This window comes from Ailuropoda melanoleuca, chromosome 8 (assembly GCF_002007445.2).
Source record: "Ailuropoda melanoleuca isolate Jingjing chromosome 8, ASM200744v2, whole genome shotgun sequence".
In the NCBI taxonomy this organism is placed as follows: Eukaryota; Metazoa; Chordata; class Mammalia; order Carnivora; family Ursidae; genus Ailuropoda; species Ailuropoda melanoleuca.
This window is the reverse complement of record NC_048225.1, coordinates 60,704,478-60,723,188: the sequence shown is the minus strand read 5'-3', so window position 1 is coordinate 60,723,188 and position 18,711 is coordinate 60,704,478. Positions and strand designations below refer to the sequence as shown.

General features: G+C 50.4%; 1 protein-coding gene across 1 annotated transcript in view; it reads left to right on the top strand.

Annotated features, from left to right (window-relative positions):
- The window catches only part of TRIM66 (tripartite motif containing 66), a 58,773-nt gene that overhangs the window by 25,169 nt on the left and 14,893 nt on the right, over positions 1-18,711 (top strand). The window contains exons 4-11 of the mRNA XM_019796334.2: positions 885-1,032; positions 1,927-2,059; positions 2,370-2,486; positions 3,969-4,083; positions 4,657-4,803; positions 6,946-7,063; positions 7,796-8,694; positions 10,079-10,231. Coding sequence (XP_019651893.2) covers positions 885-1,032; positions 1,927-2,059; positions 2,370-2,486; positions 3,969-4,083; positions 4,657-4,803; positions 6,946-7,063; positions 7,796-8,694; positions 10,079-10,231 — 1,830 coding nt within the window. The remainder of the gene's footprint in view (positions 1-884; positions 1,033-1,926; positions 2,060-2,369; positions 2,487-3,968; positions 4,084-4,656; positions 4,804-6,945; positions 7,064-7,795; positions 8,695-10,078; positions 10,232-18,711) is intronic.

Below are 18,711 nucleotides of genomic sequence, written 5' to 3'. Positions count from 1 at the left end.
CCGGGCCCTGTGCTGGGTGCTAGGGAGACAGACACCCATGTTCTCTATTCTTAAGGAATTCATAGTTTAATTAGTAAAACTCGTATTTCTCTTCTTCCCCCCTCCCCCACTGTGGGTTTGCCAGATGCCAGTATGAGGACACTGTCAGAACCCACATCATTTTGACAGCCTGTATTATTCAGGCCCAGACAGGCCAACTTTTTCCAAATCTCCTTTTTTACTCATGATTTGCATTAGCCCTGCAAGATATTTGCTGACCGAATGAATGAACGTCCAGACTAGGAGAGGACTAGGTTCTCTTGGGCACAGCAGTTGTGGAAGCACGGCTCTGAGAGTTGCTGTGTGCTTGTTCTTTCTTGGCCATATGTGATCATCTCTCTGTGTACTCCCCCAGCTGTGGCTTCTCCCCTTTTGCAGGCACACGGAATTTTCTGTTTTGCCCGTGCTCTCCCACCTCACTCCCTTGCCTGGCAGACTTGTGCTTGTCATTCCCCATCCAGTCGGAAGTCACCTCCTCATGACGCAGTTCCTGGCACTTCCTAGGTTCCGCCCCTGGGAACCCCCTTTGCTTCCTTAGCACTTGGCGTGGCCTTTTATCGCAGCATCACCCACTGACCGTGACCGGCCGCCACCCCGTGCGGGCTGTGCGTGCCTGGGGAGCCCCTCTTTGCCTTACTTACTCAGGTGTCCTCATCCATAGCACAGGGCTTGGGGGAATAGCCCCTGAGGCCGCTCTTGGTTTAGTCACAGAGGATGCTTTGCTTCACAAGCCACCATGCGGCCCTCCCAGGCGGCTCTCCAGAATTGACTGCCCTCCAGGGAACAGCCCCTCCCAGAGGCTGCCCCGGAGGATCCAGTGTGACCGCTGACCTCTGTGCTTGCAGAACTGCTCCGAGTGCAAGGAGAAGAGGGCGGCGCACATCCTGTGCACCTACTGCAACCGCTGGCTGTGCAGCTCGTGTACCGAGGAGCACCGGCACGGCCCTGCCCCCGGGGGCCCGCTCTTTCCCCGCGCCCACAAGGGACCGCCAGGTAGCTCTCCCTGCAGTCCTCCCTGGCTCACGCGCCCCCAAGCAGCACCGGACCACAGACTTCCAGAGAGTGGCTCGTTCTCACCTTGTTTCCCTGCTGGGGGTGAGGGTAGGGGTGGCCTCCGAGCCTTTCTCAGGAGACAGGTTCATGCTGGGCTCTCCCTTTGAGGGGGGACAGGGAGGAGTGAGTGTGAGCGAGGTGTGCAGGGAGAAGTAGTCATGAATTATCGTGGGAGCCAGCTGAGTTCCCTGCTTTCACGTCCATTCAGAGCAATCATGCCTCACTTCTATTTAGTGACTTGTCTAATTACACAGCCCGGATCAGGGCTTATCCATTTGTCCACCCAGTGCCACTTGTTTTCAATGACAGCCTCCTTGACCGTCTTTGCCCAAGGTCCTTGAACCGTGGGAGGGGTTTTACCTTTGTCGCACCCACAGGAACCAGAGTTAGGGATCCAGTGTGATCTGGCCTGGAGCCCCACCCCCCACCCCCCACCAGCATCCTGGTGAATGAAGAGGTTTAGGTTGAATTTGAGAGGACCCACCACTCTGCAGGAGATCCATGTGCGGCAGCAGCAAGCACCTTCTGCAGCCTTGGGCCGGCAGTCAGGGTGCCCGGGGCCGGCAGTCAGGGTGCCCGGGGCCGGCAGTCAGGGTGCCCGGGGCTGGGCGTTGTGTGATTTCTGCGCAGCTGCGCAAGTCCTGCCAGGCTCAGCTCGCATTCTTCCTTGTGCTCCTAAAACCTCCCTGGCCCAGAGACAGGCCTCTCCCATTTGCCTTCCCTCCAAGCTCTGGATCTCCCCTGTGTCCACTGAGGGCTGAGGGCTGCTCAGTGGAGCTTACCTGAGCGTCTTTCCGAGCAAGAGAAGCCCACTTTCTCTGTCTTCTCTGGCAGGAGCGAGTGGTGGTTCTGGGGACTTCGCCTTGTACTGTCCTCTACACACACAGGAAGTGCTCAAGCTGTTCTGCGAGACCTGTGATGTGCTCACGTGCCACAGCTGCCTCATGGTGGAGCACAAAGAACACAGGTGCGGCAGGCCGGCTGCCCGAAGGGGCCTCGGGAGGGCTTTGGACTCTGCTTTGCCAGCGCTGGGCTCGCGGTGTGTCAGAATCCTCTCCCTGCCTACGCCAGGCTGGGGCCCTGAGGCTGCATTTTCTCCTCTGCTCCCACTGTGGGCCTTCTCTGGAGAAGGCCTAAAGGGCCAAGACTCAGCACTTTCTCCAGATGTAACCTAGCTTCTGTGGGCCTGGCTGAGACAATACAGTGGGGGTTCTTGCTTGGCTGGCGTGCTCAGAAGACTCGGCCCTCCTCAGCTTTTTCTCTGCCTCCTCCTTTAGGTGCAGACATCTTGAAGAAGTTTTGCAAAACCAGAGGATGCTTCTAGAAAGTGTGACTACACAGGTGGCTCATAAGAAATCTAGTCTACAGACATCTGCAAAACAAATTGAGGACAGGTAAGACATACTAGCCCCTTGCCAATGCTGGAAATGCTACGTTTCCTGACATCCTGGATCCTGATACCAGGCTAACAGATGTAGTACTTATGAAGAATGCAGGAGGTTAAGCAGATGTGGGCATATGTCCCAGAAGGCATATGTCCTGGAACTTAGAGGCCTTGTGGCCACTTTCTGAAAGGGCTTTGGGTCATCACTTGGTAGATGGAACCATGCTAGGTCAGGATAGTCAGTGTGAGTTTGGGCCTAAGCACGTGCCTTCTGAATGTGGCGATGACATAGCCAGAGGGAGGTGCTTGAGAACAAGGGCATAAAGCAGATTCTGGGTTTATCATGAAGATGCATTAAGTAAATGGCAATCTGCCCTTTATCCGCCCTTTCCCAGCGTCTTCCGTATAGATCTACAAATGATATGGGCCCACTGATGGTTAGTGTGGGAAGAGGAATTAGTAGGTACTAAGAGCTCATCATGAGGCAGGCACTGGGCTGGGCATCTACATGCAGGATTCTGTGTAGTTCTTATAATTCTTTGTGTCTCCGTCGCACTGATGACGAGACTGAGGTTTAGAGAGGTTAGGTGACTTGTCTGAGACCACACAGCTAGTCAGTGACTGAACTGGATTTAGAAGCTAGATCTGTGTGGCTTCAAACCCCATGTTCTTTTTTTTTTTTAAAGATTTTATTTATTTGACAGAGAGAGAGAGAGAGAGCACGAGCACAAGTAGGGGGAGCAGCAGGCAGGGGAGAGGGAGAAGCAGGCTTCCCCCCAAGCAGGGAGCCCTATGTGGGGCTTGATCCCAGGACTCTGGGATCATGACCTGAGCCGAAGGCAGATGCTTAACAACTGAGCCACCCAGGCGCCCCTCCCATGTTCTTTTTTTTTTTTTAAACACTTTACTGATCTATATGCCATAACATTGCCCTTTTAAAATGTACAATTCAGTGGTTTTCAGTATATTCATAGAGTTGTGTAAATCAGTATTACTGTTTACTTCTAGAATACTTTATCACTCCCAAAAGACACCCGACGCACATTAGTGGTCACTCCTCACTCCCCCCAGTATCCCCAGCCCTTGGCAACCACTAGTTTATTTTCTGTCTCTGCCCATGCTCTTTTTGCTGCATGGCCTTGTTTAATGGATATCCACCTTTTTAAGACAACAGATGACATGACTCACTCTCTCTGTGCTGCCTCCAGTGCTGTGTAAGTAGTGAGCTGCTGGTGACCTGAGTGTGGACCTAAGGTTTACCTAGAGAAAGCCTGGTCGAGCTTTGGGGCGTTGGCCCACTTAGATCAAGTGCGCTGGGTTGTACAAAGGTTAGGATGGTGGAGGAAGGTTCTCATTTCTTTATATTTGGTGCCTGCTGGGCCCTGATCTTCATAGGCAGCCTCAGAGTTGTTGGCTATTATGTTTGCTGTCTCTAGGCCTTCCCAGGCCTGGAGGGAGGGGCTCACCGTGCTCTGTCCTGTTCTGTTTATAGGATTTTTGAGGTGAAGCATCAACACAGGAAGGTGGAAAACCAGATCAAAATGGCCAAGATGGTTCTGATGAATGAGCTGAACAAACAGGCCAACGGGCTCATAGAGGAGTTGGAGGTACATGTGGACAGATGGGTCCACATGGATGGCTTGGTGTTCTCCCTAGTTCTCCTCAAAAACCAGGCATATACCAAACTAGTCCCTGGGCTCAGAGCTGCCTGAGCTGGAGTTCGGATGTGCAGTTTCCATAGCTCTGTACTGTTCCCTATATCTTAAAATGTCCAGTGTCATTTGGGGAGCATGGCTCGTTGAGGGCTAGAAAGTCAGTTCAAACTCCCATCAGTGCTATGGCTTTAAGGCAACCACCTTTCTGGACTATGCAGGCTTATAGCCGCAGAGGAGAGGGTCATGAAAAGTTATGCCTGAGAGATGTATACATCTGTTCATGTCCTCATTCATTTATCACCCATTCCATATTGGCTTTAGAAAATCCACCCACCTTCCTCCCTCCCTTCCCACATCCCTCTGCCACCCAGGGCAGCAGTCTGTCCCACTGTCATCCTCTCGGGGCACAGTCTCATCTGACCCCATCAGGGTTCACACTGACACCCAGGCCACCAGACTCCCCAAACAGGTGGACCGAAGTCCAAGAACAGGATGAGGGACTCTGTCGTCTCTGTCCGTACCCAGAGCATTACTAATGAGAGAAAGCGGAAGTTGGAGCAGCAGTTACAGAGCGTCATGGCCCTCAACCGTCAGTTTGAGCATGTGCAGAACTTCATCAATTGGGCAGTCTGCAGCAAAACCAGTGTCCCTTTCCTGTTCAGCAAAGAACTGGTAAGAGCTCCAACTCATCAATCACTGCTTTGGGGTTAGGAAGTGAAAAGTATCTTTTACCAAACCCCGCCGTGCCAAGGACAGGTGCTGAAACGGCCTTGCTTCCCTCCAGGCAAGTCGGGTGGGAAATTCTGTAGTTCTGTGTGAGGTCATGGATTCAGACATGAGCCTGGACACTAACAGTGTTCTGGACATCCCAGAAGACAGTTGTTTGGGTTAAATGGGGGCTAAGAGGGAAGGAGCCATTGAGGATGATGTTGAGGTATTGGGCTTGTGAGGGTGGTAAAGACCAGGAGAAGGGGCAAGAATTTTGAAAGAAGTTGGTGGGGTTTATACTGGGGTATGTTGACTCTAAGGCGCCTGCAGGGCGTCTCAAAGTAGATGTCCAAAATCTGTTTCGATTGATGGGTCTGGAAGTCAGAAGGAAAGTCAGGATTGGGAATAGAAATGCGGGAGTCACCGGGGCATTGGTGGTGTCACTTCAGAAGAGTGTGTGAAGGAAGAGAGACAAGACATCTGGAACCAAGGGAAATAGTAACATTCTCAGCATAGACAGAGGAAGAAGAAGAGTGAAGGAGGGTGAGAAGCAACAGTCCGAGACGATTGCAGGAAAAGTAGGAGGGGTTGGTGCACAGAAATTAAGAGTTTCAAATTTCAAGTGGTCAATGTTATTATTACTGCCTAAGTGAAAGAGGATGAGTAGTGAAGAGAAGCCTTGAGATCTGGGATTCCGGAGGTCCCTGGTGATCTTTTGAAAGAAATCCCAGCAAAACAGGAGGGTGAAAAGCTAGAATGAGGGGACTGAGGAGAGGAGGGGAGGAAGTAGGAACAGAAGTGAAAAGAAGGGAAATAAGGTAGTTTGAGAAGGAGACAGAGTTGGGGGATTGATTTTAAGTATGGAAGACATTTGCGCAAGTGTATTTGGGAGAAGAGGCTGATGATAGAAGAGATGGGTGGTGGAGTGAGCATACTGAGAAGGCAGAGAGAACCAGTTGGCTCTAAACATAAAAGGCACTTCCTCTGAAGAGGGAGGACAGGAAGGTCTCCGTGTAATGTTTGGAGGTAGACAGGGTACCAGTTTGGGGCAGTTTGTCTTTTATGTCTCTTGTCCTTTCTGAAGTAGGAGGAGATAAGAGGGTTAGGCACTGAGTAAGTGGAATTGATAAGAGAAGCGAGGACTTTAATCATCAAGGAGAGTGGAAGAGGAAGCCAACAAGAAAAGAAGTGAAAAGAGAAAGAACAGCAGGGTGCCCCCGAGATCATTGGTCACTGAAGAGACCCCAGAAAACATGGCTTTGGGATGGCTGGATTGACCTAAGGTTAATGGACAGTGGTGATGTGGACGGAATTAGGCCCTACTGATAACGTTACTGAAAATCATGGGAAGCTGGGCCGGCCCTAGACACTGATGGAGTGGGGCTTGGGGAGTTCGGTGAGGCTGGAGAGCGTGCTCAGAAAGAGTGAGAGCTAGTTAGAGCAGGGGGTCAGTCATTGCAGATGAAGGTCTCTAGATGAAGAAAAGGTCTGGGTATGGTGCCCGAACTGAGAAGAGAGGTGAAGGTGATTGACACTAAAGAGATGGAGGAAGAAGAGGCCAAGACGGCGACTGGGACGTTAGTTAACTAGATGATGGCGGGGTGAGTTGGATACTTGCCAAAGTCCTAGATGCATGGGCGAGTTCATGGTAGGAGATGGATGCAAGGGATGAGGGAGGAGGAGGGCAGCTGATGAAGATGGGAGTTTTACATGTGGGTGGAAGGATAATGGTGGGGAGCTCAGAGAATGTTTGCCCCCATAGGCTTTTACATTGAGGTTATGGTAGAATGAATGGAACTCTTGAGAGGGTTGCCAGGTAGGTGATATCCTGAGGGAGAATTACAGACCATTCAAGGCCCGAAAGAAATAAGAGTATAGGGAATCCAGAAACCTGGATAAGAGGAAGGGAATCAGCTGGTGGGGGGAGGGGATAAGAGCAGGGGAAGGGATGTGAAGATACCAAGATGCAAGGAAATGAGCATATGGGGGACTGGAGGTTAAAGACCCATGGCTCCGAGCCCTTCAGTCTGTCCAGAGAGTGAGGGAGAGGGCGTTGTCACTCAGGTGCAGGATGCCCAAAGAAATGACCTTTGGTGCTGTTGTCAGATTGTGTTTCAGATGCAGCGATTGCTGGAGACAAACTGCAACACAGATCCCGGCTCCCCTTGGAGCATCAGATTCACCTGGGAGCCTAACTTCTGGACCAAGCAGCTGGCTTCCCTTGGTGAGGCTTTTACCTAATTTCTAAAAATGAGTACAGCACATCTGCTTAGCTTACAGGACCAGTTGAAATCTGAGCTTTCCATTCTGCATGAATGCCCTGTAACCTTGGTTTCATTGCTGGAGAGGAGACAAGGCAGTGGCCCTGCTCTCCAAAATGCTGGATGGCAGTGCAGGTGAATCTGTGGTCCAACAGGGGTATTCGTGTGTGTAGGCCCAAAATGGGTTATCAGCATCAGAGAGAGGGCGGGAGGGAGAGCGGCAGTGTCACCCCCCCCGACCCCCCTTGGAGCTGAGATGTAAGCAGATAATTCCTGAGCTTCCTTGCTGTGTGATTTCCTGGAGTTCAGTCTTAGGCAGAGTGTAGACAACTTGAGGTTGTACTTGTGTTGATGGCCTGATGTAGGGGTGTCATGCTAATGGCCACCTGCTGCCTTCATCTGGGGGGCTAACTTCTAGGAAAGTTTCTTGAACTTGACAGAGTGAGGAATAATATTTAGGTTAATTTTTTGCTTCCCTCTCCCCTTTGATTTAATTCAACAGACCTTTGGTGGGCCCCTGCTGTGGGTCAGCACCCCATGCTGGGCACCAAGGGACCAAGGTGAATAGAACACACCTCTGGCCCTCAAGTTACTGAGTCTTCCCCCAAGTAAGCCTTGGTCCCAGGAGCATGAAGTGGCAAGCGGGGAGCAAATGCAGATTACCTTTGGCAACACTCTCTGTTCTGAATTTCCAGGCTGTATAACAACGGAAGGTGGACAGCTGTCCCGGGCGGATACTCCTGCTTATGGAGGCTTACAGGGACCGTCATCCTTTTATCAAAGCCACCAGTCCCCAGTGGCTCAGCAAGAGACTCTTAGCCACCCCTCACACAAGTTCCAGTCTCCATCACTGTGTTCCTCCTCTGGGTGCTGCTCGCACTGCTCCCCAGCCTCGCCCTCCCTCAAAGGCCAGGTCCCCCCACCCAGCATACACTCAGCCCACAGCTTTAGGCAGCCCTCTGAGATGGCACCCCCACCTCTGGGGTCTCTGCAGTGCTCTACCCTGCTGCCCAGGGAGAAAGAGCTGGCTTGCAACCCTCAGCCCCCAAAGCTGATGCAGCCCTGGCTGGAAACGCAGCCCCCCGTGGAGCAGGAGAACACGTCCCAGCGGCTGGGGCCGCAGCTGACTTCCCAGCCGGTATGCATCGTGCCCCCGCAGGATGTTCAGCCGGGAGCCCATGCCCAGCCCGTCTTACAGACGCCCTCTATCCAAGTCCAGTTCGGCCACCACCAGAAGCTGAAGCTCAGCCACTTTCAGCAGCAGCCACAGCAGCAGCTGCCCCCGCTGCCCCCTCCGCCGCTTCCAGCCCAGCAGCCGCCACCACTACCTCCAGCCCAGCATCCGGCTTCCAGCCAGCACGGGAGCCCTCCTGGGCCCGCCTGTTCCCAGAACGTGGATATAATGCACCACAAATTTGAGCTGGAGGAGATGCAGAAGGACCTGGAGCTCCTCCTTCAGGCCCAACAGCCCAGCCTGCAGCTGAACCAGACCAAGTCTCCTCAGCACCTTCAGCAAACCATCGTGGGGCAGATCAACTACATCGTGAGGCAGCCAGCACCCGTCCAGTCCCAGAGCCAAGAGGATGCTGTGCAGGTGAGCCTCAGGGTGGCCTGGGGGGTGGGGGCTCATGCACCCCCTGTCCTGGGATCGTGCGGCAAACACGGCCTCCCCAATCCCGGGGTGGCATGGGAACAGGGTTTCTTCATCTGAGGGCGGCCTTGAACTCAGCGCTCACATTTCAAGTCCTCCCTGGGCTCCCCTGCCCATCTCAGGAAAGCTCCCCAAAACACAGTAGTCCCGATGGAGATCGGGACTCAATACCCTCCAGAGTGGCCTGGCTTGGCCCTGCCCTCCTAGATGACTCTGGCGACCTTGTCCATCAGTAGAAACTTCCGAGGTGTGCCGGACTCCCCTCCCACTGCCAGGACAGAAGGGAGGCTGTCTCTTATCTTGTAACCTCCCACTTCCCTTGCTGGGAACTTCGGAATCTCAGGTGGAAGGGAAGCTTAAGGAGCGGAGGGAAGGTATGCCTTAGATGGCGGTGGGCAGCATCTTTATAACACCCACAGCTGTAGACTGAAAATTTGTCCCAGACGTCCTAAGCTAGGGATGTTTCATATATACGGTATCGTTTATCCTGTCAACAGTGTCGGGTAGGCATTGCCGTCGTGTTTTACAGGCACACAAGTGGGGGCTGGAGAGGGCAAGCCCTTTGCCTAGAGATCCTAAAACACTGAATGAGAGCCAAGACTTGGATCCTGGTGTGCTGACTGTAATTCCACAGGAGAGGACTTGTTCTCTCCCTGGGGGTGGGGGGGTGATGAAGGCTGCTGCTCTCTCCTCTCAGCTCAGAGCCAGTGAGGAGGTGCACATCGTACCTCTGGGATCTGTGCTGCATTCCATATCTTCACCCGTAACTCGTGCTTGTCTTTTTTTCCAGAGTTTCCTGTGTAGCCCCTTCTCCCCATCCTTTCTCACTTTTCCCCCGTGGTGTCTCCTTTAAACCTGTAATCACATTTATATCTTCAAAGCAGCTCTATGGACTTCTACTGTATTATAAAATATAAGGCCTCACATTTATGCTTTAGCATGGACAACGTCAGACCATGCTTCAGATGTCTCCCTCTGAGGCTCGGTTCCTTTGAAGGGATAGGACATTACCCTGAGGATGGCAGAGAAAGGTCTAGGGTTCATTGAGGACCACAGACAAAATGTTAAGTCAGAGGTGTTAGGATCGCTATGGTGAATATGACAGAGTGAGCCCAGAATTCTCGGTTTGGGTTCTATCCCAAGACTGTCATATCAGGATGTAGTCTTACAAAGTGTTTAGATAAGAGGATCTTTCTTAATGAAAAAATTTTCGGCAGTTCCCAATGCGTAGTTGGTAGCAATGGGCAGTGCGCGGTGGGCATTAGCCTCTGCCGCCGGTGCTGCTCTCTGTGGGAAAACCCACACAAGTTTTTATTTTCTCCTTCAGGCTTCAGATGAGCCACCAGCATCTGAAGGTCCAAAGCCAGCTCTCCCTCTTGACAAGAATACTGCTGCTAACTTGCCCCAGGCATCTGGGGCGGAAACCCCTCCCGGTGTCCCCCCACTGGACGGCACCATCCAGCACTCCTCTCCGAATGTGGTGAGAAAGGTACCAATGAAGCCTGCTTTCCCTGAGCACAGGGGACCCACTACCAGCCAAGACCCCAGGGACCTGGATGAGGATGACTGGGTGGGGGGAGGAGTGTCCCTGTTCCATCCCTGGGTATTACACAGCCCTGACTCATGCCTTCTGTCCTAATGAGTCAGCAACACAGGTCCTCCTTCATGCCCATTTCCACTCCCACATGCACACTTAAAATGGGACCAATTGGGCTTCGTTTAGAGTGGAAGGGGGAAGGAAAAGGGAAAGAAAGCCAATTTACGACACACTTACACTGTGCCTGGAATGGTGCATGGGGCTTCATGGTTCTGTGAGGTGGCCATCCCCATTTTCTAGCTGAGAAAACTGAGGTCGGGGCCCTCTAACCCGTAGATGAAAGGGCTGAGGTTTGTTTAAAACAAGACTTGTCAGAATCCAAAGACTGAACTGTTTTTTTCTCTGCAACAAAACTGGGGAACGTATTTTACGCGGCCGTACAACCCAGAGTTGATTTGCTTGAGATTTTGCATCAGTGGAGTTTGTCGGGTGAAGGGTCTGCAGGGGTAGCTGAGCATTTAGGGACCCTGAGAGCTCTTGAAGATAAGCTGCAGGAGCCCTTTGTGTCCACCAACTTGCCTGCTTGCTAGAAGGGTTCATTTACTCTGGTAACAACCCAGAACCCCACAACTTGTTAGCTGTCCTCCCCTTATCCCTGCCCTTCACCCTCATCCCTGTCGTCCTCCTAGCTGGAACCTCACTCGGCCTTCCCTGTCTCCCTTGGCCCTGTTCCAATATCTGGTTGCCTTCTCTGGTCTGGTACCCTTGGGCCTCCCGGCGCCTCCTCTCAGCCACGTACTTGAGGCTGTGTCAGCTGTTGGGTACCCCCCAGCCTGCGCACTCAGCCCTGCACACGGCTCTGGCTCTGTGGCCCCAGTTCCTCAGCTGTTCTGCGTGCCTGCCCCTCACCGTGTTTCCCCGGCACCATCACCACATAGTCTATCCCAGCGATACATGAGAAGAGATTTCCGAAAAGTAAGGGATGGCAAAGACGAAATGGTAGCTTGCAAATCCCTGGTGGCTCTTGAAGTCAGGCAAGGCCTCTGGTATTAGTGGGTTTTGGTCTGTGCCGGGCCTGTCCTGTCCTGCCGAAAACAGTTTGGCCTAGAGGCCATAGAGATGCTGTAAATGGGCCCTTTGTGGCTCTCAGGGGTTTAACTATTTGTACTTGGGCCACTTACCTATGCATCCATTCATCCAGTTATTTATTCACTCAATGTTCAAAAAATACAGATTCTTCTCCTAGTATGTGCCAGATGTTCTGCTAGATGTCAGGGACATATCAGTGAATAAGAGTCTCACATTGGAGCTGACAGTCTCATGGGAGAGACGGTTAAATAAGCAACAACAATAAATGTGATATAGCGCTGGGATAGTCACCGGGGTGTCGAGAAGGTGCATGTAACACTGCAAAAACTTTCATAGAGGACTTCCTAGGGGACACGATTTTAAGTCTAGTGAAGGGGGATGAGGGAGAGGGTTAGACTAAGTAATCAAAGGGAATGGCCAGTAGGAAGGTCCAGAAGTGAGAGAAAGCCTGGGGCACTGAGGGGGATTTCAGGTAGCTTGGCTGGGTGGGAACATGAGGTGTGCTGGGGATGGGAATGGAACCAGAGTGCTTGGAAGGCCTTGTAAATGACGCTGCAGAGTTTAGCATTCAGTCCTGGGGGTTGTGAGGAGTGACGAGAGGATTTCTAGCAAGGAGGGACGCGGTTTGAATTAAATTTTAGAAAGGTCACTTTAGCTGTAGGAAGGGAGACCAAAATAGTACAGAGGAGAACGAGGAAAGATTGAATGAAACCGGTGACAATGGCTATAAGGAGGAAGCGTGGACTTCAGGAGATCAGATCACAGGAGCTTTTTTGGACTGGGAGTCTGGTTGGTGGTGGAAAGTGAGGGAGAGAAAGTCCTTTGGCTTGACACCCAGGTCTGTCTTGCCCACTGGGTTGCCATTCACTGAGTTGGGAGCATGGGAAGAAGGACCTGTTTGGGGGACGAAAAAGTTAAATTTGAACTGTTGGCACTCTCCTGTGGAAGCCACATGAGAGGATGCCCAGAAGGTAGGTAGCTCTAGATATCAGTGGTTCAGAAGGAAACATGGGGATTGCCGGTGCTCGAGGGTTAGTAGAAGCCGTGCAGAAAGGGCCACTGCTTCTTTAACGGGCCTTGCTTCTGTTCCCGTACACAGCACAAAGGAAAGGAGGTGAGCCGTGTGCAAACACAGAGTCTGTGCTGCCCGTGCGGGTGGCCCACAGGGCTCTCTGAGCATCAAGGGGACGCCGCCCTACTGTGTGGCTGTGGGATGGCAGTGGGGCTAGCGAAGGTCCTAGGAACTCAGTCTCTCATTTTGAGCTCCCCCTGGCCCTTATCAACCTGGGCTCAGGCAGAGGTTCAGAGGGGCAGGTGGCCCGGCCTTTTCCTGATGTTTTATAGGCTTCTTCATGGCTTGGACTCCCCGAAAAATGAACCTCAATGTTGCCATCCTGGCCCAGAGGAGCCTTTGGGGCTACTTGGCGGAGAGAGGTACTGGTTAGACACAAAGCTACTAAAATAAGAAAAGGGCCTTTCGTTTTGAGGGATTCATTGCCTTGAAGCTGGGATTGGGTGTGGTGGGGGTGTGACGGTCGGGGGCACCGAACATTTTGAGCATCTTATCATTGAAAGAGAATACTTTGTATAGCATTTTTCTACTTGTTCCCTTAGGTTTTTACATGGATTATTCCATTTTATTTCTTTGTTTATCCTAGAAGTACTATGAGGAAGCCACTTTCATATTCCCCTTTGAAAGATGTGGAAACTGAGACACAGAGAGCTTAAGTGACCCACCTAAGAGCTCTACAGCAGAGCATTGGCAAAGTTAGGACCAGAGCACGGGTTCCTGACCCTGGCTGTGCTCAGGGACTAGGTTAGATCACCTCTCCTTACGCACTGCAGCGGGAGAAGCAGGACTCCATCTGGCCTCTCACTTGCTAGATTTTCCTCTTTACACTCGTTGGAATAGTCTGAGGCCCTGCTGGGGAGAGGGCTTAGGACTCAGCCTCGTCTGGTAAAGGTGTTTTAGCTTCTGGCCCGCTCCTAAGCCTGTGATGGCCTGTGAGTACTGGGGAAGTCAGAGGTCTGTGTGAAGGCCACGGACCAGAGGAAGCCGGGGCACCAGGCGTCTCTGTGGGTGTTCCGCAGGGACGCATTCACGTTCTGAGCTGCTGACTGACGTTACATCACCACGAGGAGGACTTCGGTTATGGAACAGCAGCTGTGCACGCGTACTTTCGAGTTGGTGCTGAGTTACTGGCGAAAACATTGCTGCCGAAAAGTGAGATAGGGAAGTTTTCAAATGGGTTTTCTAGTGGCTTGAGCTCTGGAGTCTCAGAAGCAGCTTTCCGCACTACCTTCCCTGTATCTGGCAGGGCATTCTGGAATGAATTTTGACATCTGTCTGGCCCTCGCGGTTGCCTCATCTTGGTTTAGCACTCTGAAGAGAGACCACGGTTACAGCGTGACAGCAGAACTCCTTACATTCTGGGTGAAACTGGAAGACATTTCGATGGCTTCATTTGTACTTCCGAATGAGTCGACTGCTGAGAAACACACACACTCTCTTCCTCAAAGCTCTCGTGAAGTCAAGGCAGTAGGCATCACAGAGAGCCTGTCTGAGCCCTAATTCAGCTGCAAGGGGGACCTCTCTTCTGCTCACAGAGGACTGAGAGACCACCAGGATACTGCTTATGGCTTCAGAGGAGTCTGGGATGTATTTTTAGTAAAGGATGCCTAAGCAGTAGGCATTCCTGTGATCCACATTAGTGAGAGTGACGCAGAAGAGGAAGGGGTAATGGCTCACACAGAGCATTCACATCATTACCAAACCACTTTGATGCCTGAGCTCGTAATCTGATTCTTACAACTCAGATTTACATTAACCTGTGGAGGAGGAAATTAAAGCCCAGAGATGGGAAATATCTTGCTTAAACTCATACTCTAAATCTTGGCCTACATAAGGAAATACAGGGCATCCTGCCTTCACAGTCTCCAGATCTATGTCTGTGGGCCAGATCATGGCTTCTCAACTCCAGGAATGATTGCTTCCTCAAAGTCTGGCCTCAACAGCAGAACTTGCTCAGAACCTTCCCAGGGCCTCGAGAGGCTTTCTTATGGCACAGCCTGGGTTCTCGTCAGCGGTTGCAGAACTGTACAGAGATCTGCTCTCTCCTGCTCAGAAGCCAAGCCAAGTACTCCTCAGGTCTGGCTCCCTGCATTCCTCTAGGAAGGCTCTTTCCTCGGTTCTAGCCTGATTTCATTCACAGACCAAATCCAAGATCTTTGTCTAGGTTTCCTCGTCCATGAGAAAACAAATCCTTGTTCCTGGATCCTAAATTTCCTTACACTGGCCTGGCCAAAATATCTCTGGTCTAATTTTCCTAGGTCTTCAAGGCTTGGGTTTTGAGGGGTCCACTCATTCTGGCTTTTACTTCAGGTTTTACTAGAATCCACTTACTCCTTTTCTCTTCCTTCCTCCTCAGACTCTGGGATCCTCTTTGCTTTTTCTGTCTTTCCTGAATCATCAGGGCGCTGGGCACTCTTCAGTTCTTCTCTCTTCACCACCATGAGTGTTTCCCCATTTGACTCTGGTCAGTCAGCATATATTACCATAGTTGCATCCACAGGAATAGCCTTAATTTGCACAAGAGCTTTTCACTGAGCTGGGGGAGCACTCACTGTCATCAAGAGCAACAACTTTGCTATTAAAAATCAGCTCGTGAAACCACTTGCTAGGAAAGTTAGTTCCTTCCTCAGGTGTCTGATTCAGTTGTCTGAAGATCTGCTAATGTTCAGCCAGTCTACCTGATCTGACGCTGTCGAAACACTCAAATATTCCAATGTTTAATTCACAGATCTGTTTACCTCAATCCTTGTCTCCTTATCTGTTTCCTTCAACCAGAGTGAAGGCCTTCTATGTGTTTCCAAGACACAATTTTCAAGTCATTGCTCCCTTCTCCTCCGTATGTTTACAGGGTGGTCAGTCTGTGATAATTCTAACGACTGGAGCAAAACCCTAAAACCAGAAGTGAGCAAGGGAATCTTCGGAGCAGCAGCAAGAACAGAGGTCACAGACCCCACACACTGTTCAGCATGAGGTCATAAGTCCACGCTCAGGTGTCTCGTCAGAGGTCTTGACCGGTCAAGCAAGCTTAGTTATATGGTCTCCTCTGGAAGCGTTCATTTTCCTGCATTGGAGCAGTAAGCAGAGTAGAAGCAAGGAGTCAGGACTTCTGTAACGGCAGCTAACGACAAGGGAGAAGACAGGAAACATCACTTGGGCAAGTGCCACATTGTGAGGTCATTCGGTGAAAGGACAGGCTAGGCTCTACAGGCCTTACAGCATCACTGAACTACAGCCCACTCCAGCGACAGAGATCCGTCCAAGCTCCTTTATGTCACTAAGGAACGGTCTCATGAGGCTCCATGTACTCTGTTTATTATGACAAGGTAGTGTGTAAAGTCTTAGAAGTACTTCTATTCAAGATATTATTTTAGAGCCAATTGTGTTTTGTTACTGAAAGAGGGATGTTTCAGATATTTGGAAAATTAATTTCTGTGGAGCTCCACCCTGTTTGTGCTGCTTTATCCCCAGCATTACTACCTTGCTACTGTAAGAACCTGAAATTTATATTAAACTCAGGGCGTGTGCATTAAGTGTCTGTTCATTGACTTCTCTATCTTACTAGAGCGCTAGCTTTCTAGCTAATGGCACAAGATCAAGACCAGCCAGCAGATTTTTAAGGCTGCGCCCAGATTCCTAGTCTTGGGTCTATATAAGCTTCAGAAATCTGTGTCATCGCTCTGTGTCTCAGTTTCCTTTTCTGTTGAATGAAAGAACAGTGCTTTCTCTGAATTTTGACAACATCGTGTGCCAGTCATCACAATGATGGAAGCACATTGAACTCCAGAGCAAGATGTACATGGTGAGGATGGGGAGGAGGGCAGCAGGGAGAAGAGCAGAGGTCAAACAGGACGCAGGCTTGGTGGGTGAGGAATTGCATAGGTGACTGGCAGAAGAGGTGGAAGGTCAGACGTTCAGGGAGGTCACAGGTCCGGCAAGTTGTGGAGGCAGGTGGTTCAGACAGGTAGGTCTGTTGGTTCCAGGTGGGGTTATTCAGACAGGTCACGGGTCAGGCAGGTGGCAAACAGAGATCAAGGAGGAAAAACAAGAAGAGGAAAGGGACAGAGATAGGAGCATACAAGTACGGGGAAGGAGAGAAAAGTAGGAGCAAGTGAGGAGATGCAGGAGAGGAGGCTCGTACCCCAGCGATGAGCTGAGCTGATGGTCAGAGTGAGTGTTTTTGGCATTTTTGACTGGTCTTCCTCCCCTGAACTAGAAACTAGTTTATTTTCACTTGCAAACCTCAAAATACATATTTTTCGCTCATGAATCTGTAGATTTTGTATGTGAAGAAGGCAAGGTGTCTGTTAATAGCTGACAACTTGGAGGCGGTTGCCCCGCCAGACCTTACAGCCGACCGTATCATTTTGCCTTCTCTCATCTGACCTGAACAATCCTGGGTGCTAGAGAGGGCAGTGTCTCCACGGACGGAGGAGCTCCTCCTGTGTGTGCAGCACCAGGTATCAAGCGCAGCCACGTTCCCAAGCCTGGCACGCTCTCAAGAAGCCCCGTCCTTCCTTCCAGGCCCTGGAGACCCAGCCTCCTTTCTGGGCCCTGAAATTTGGTCCTCCCCTTCTCCCTGCTCACCTGGTAGCGGTGGTGGCGGGGTAGAATGGAGGTTCTCAATCTTCTCTTTCTTCCTGTACGAGAAATAGTTCCTTCTGTTTTCATATTTTGTACCTCTTCACTCCAGAGAGCCAAATGAAATATCAAAAATACAGGCATACAGTGTACCTATGTTCCCAAAATGCCACTGTATTTGTAGAGCCCATAGATTGCAACCATCATTGGGTATTCCTGTCCATAGATGAGGAAAGACAGAATCTCCGAAAAGCTGCAGTAGCGTATAACCAGGACAGTGGGGATACCAAGGGAGGCAGGTCACTGCATGTTTGAGATAGCTCTTCCACGCTTAATCTACCCAATGTGCTTTGAGTATTTTCCCCAGACCTCCTTCTCCTCGATATTTCTTATCTTGGGACTTAGACTGTAGAGCAAATTGGAGTCTTGTTATTGAACACTATTGAACTACCAGTGAAGCTATAAAAAACCTCTCTTTGGGGAGACAAAGGGCATTTATATTTAGCTCATCTGCTTTTAAAATTGAGAATTAAGAATAGAATATATAAGCTTTACTAGCTGCTTTGAAATAATAAGGGAAAAGCGTTGGGAGAGAAGAGAAAGAGATGATAAGAAAAAAATAAAACAGGAGAGGAAGAGAGTGAAGGTCGAGGAGAGCAGGCAAGGGAAGGACAGAGGCTGAAGCACAGAGTGTGGGAGAGGAGAGGGTGAGTTTGCACAGAGAAGGATGCAGCCAGATAGGTCACATCAAGAGTGTGGCTTTGGCGTCGGAGAGCTGGCTTCTAAATCTGTAAAAATCCCGCATCACATGTCATGCTTAGTTGGTGAAATATTGAAAGGATCCCCCGAGATCAGGAATGAGACTAGGATGGCTACTATCACTACTCCCATTTGACCTGGTCCTCCCGTACTTAGCTGGCAGAGTCAGGCCGGAAAAACACACGCAGGGAAAGGAAGAAGTTAAACGTAACTAGTCATGGCTGACATGATTTGTGTGCACAGAAATCCCCCAAGCATGACAGCAAGGTCTCTGGGTACAAGGTCAATCTACAAAAATCAATTGGATTTCTATGTGTGAGCATAAACAAAGGGAAATGGAAATTCACAAAATTATGTGTTCAATCACATAAAACACTTCAGATGCCTTGCTGAGCCTCATTTTTCTCAAGCGTAGAGTTCGAGAACAACACTAACAGTCACAGTACTGGGGGGAGCAGTAGCAGTTGCTGGGGGTCACAGAGTACCTGCCACATGGCAGACATTGTTCTAAACCTTTACCTGGATTCGTTCTTGTCACCTTCACAACAACCCTTTAACATTTGTGATGAGGGCTCAGTGAGGAAATGTATATAAGGCACTTAGCAAATTTCCTCGCATATAATAAGTGCTCAATAAATGTTAGCTATATAAAGACAATCATGATTTTAGAGCGATGCATAGACCCAGTTGTTAATAGAATGGAGCTGCTATTTATTTGGTTTAAGATTTGTAGAATAAACAATCACACATTGTTGCTGGTTTTTAAAAAATGTTTAAATAGCTCATGAATTCATTTATTCAGCCAGGCACTGCTTCTGGGTCTAGAAGTACAATGGGTAAGCTAACTAGGTAAAAATCCATGCCCTAATGGAATTTACGATTTATGGGAGAAAATAGAGATTCATCAAATGGTCTCACAACTTTG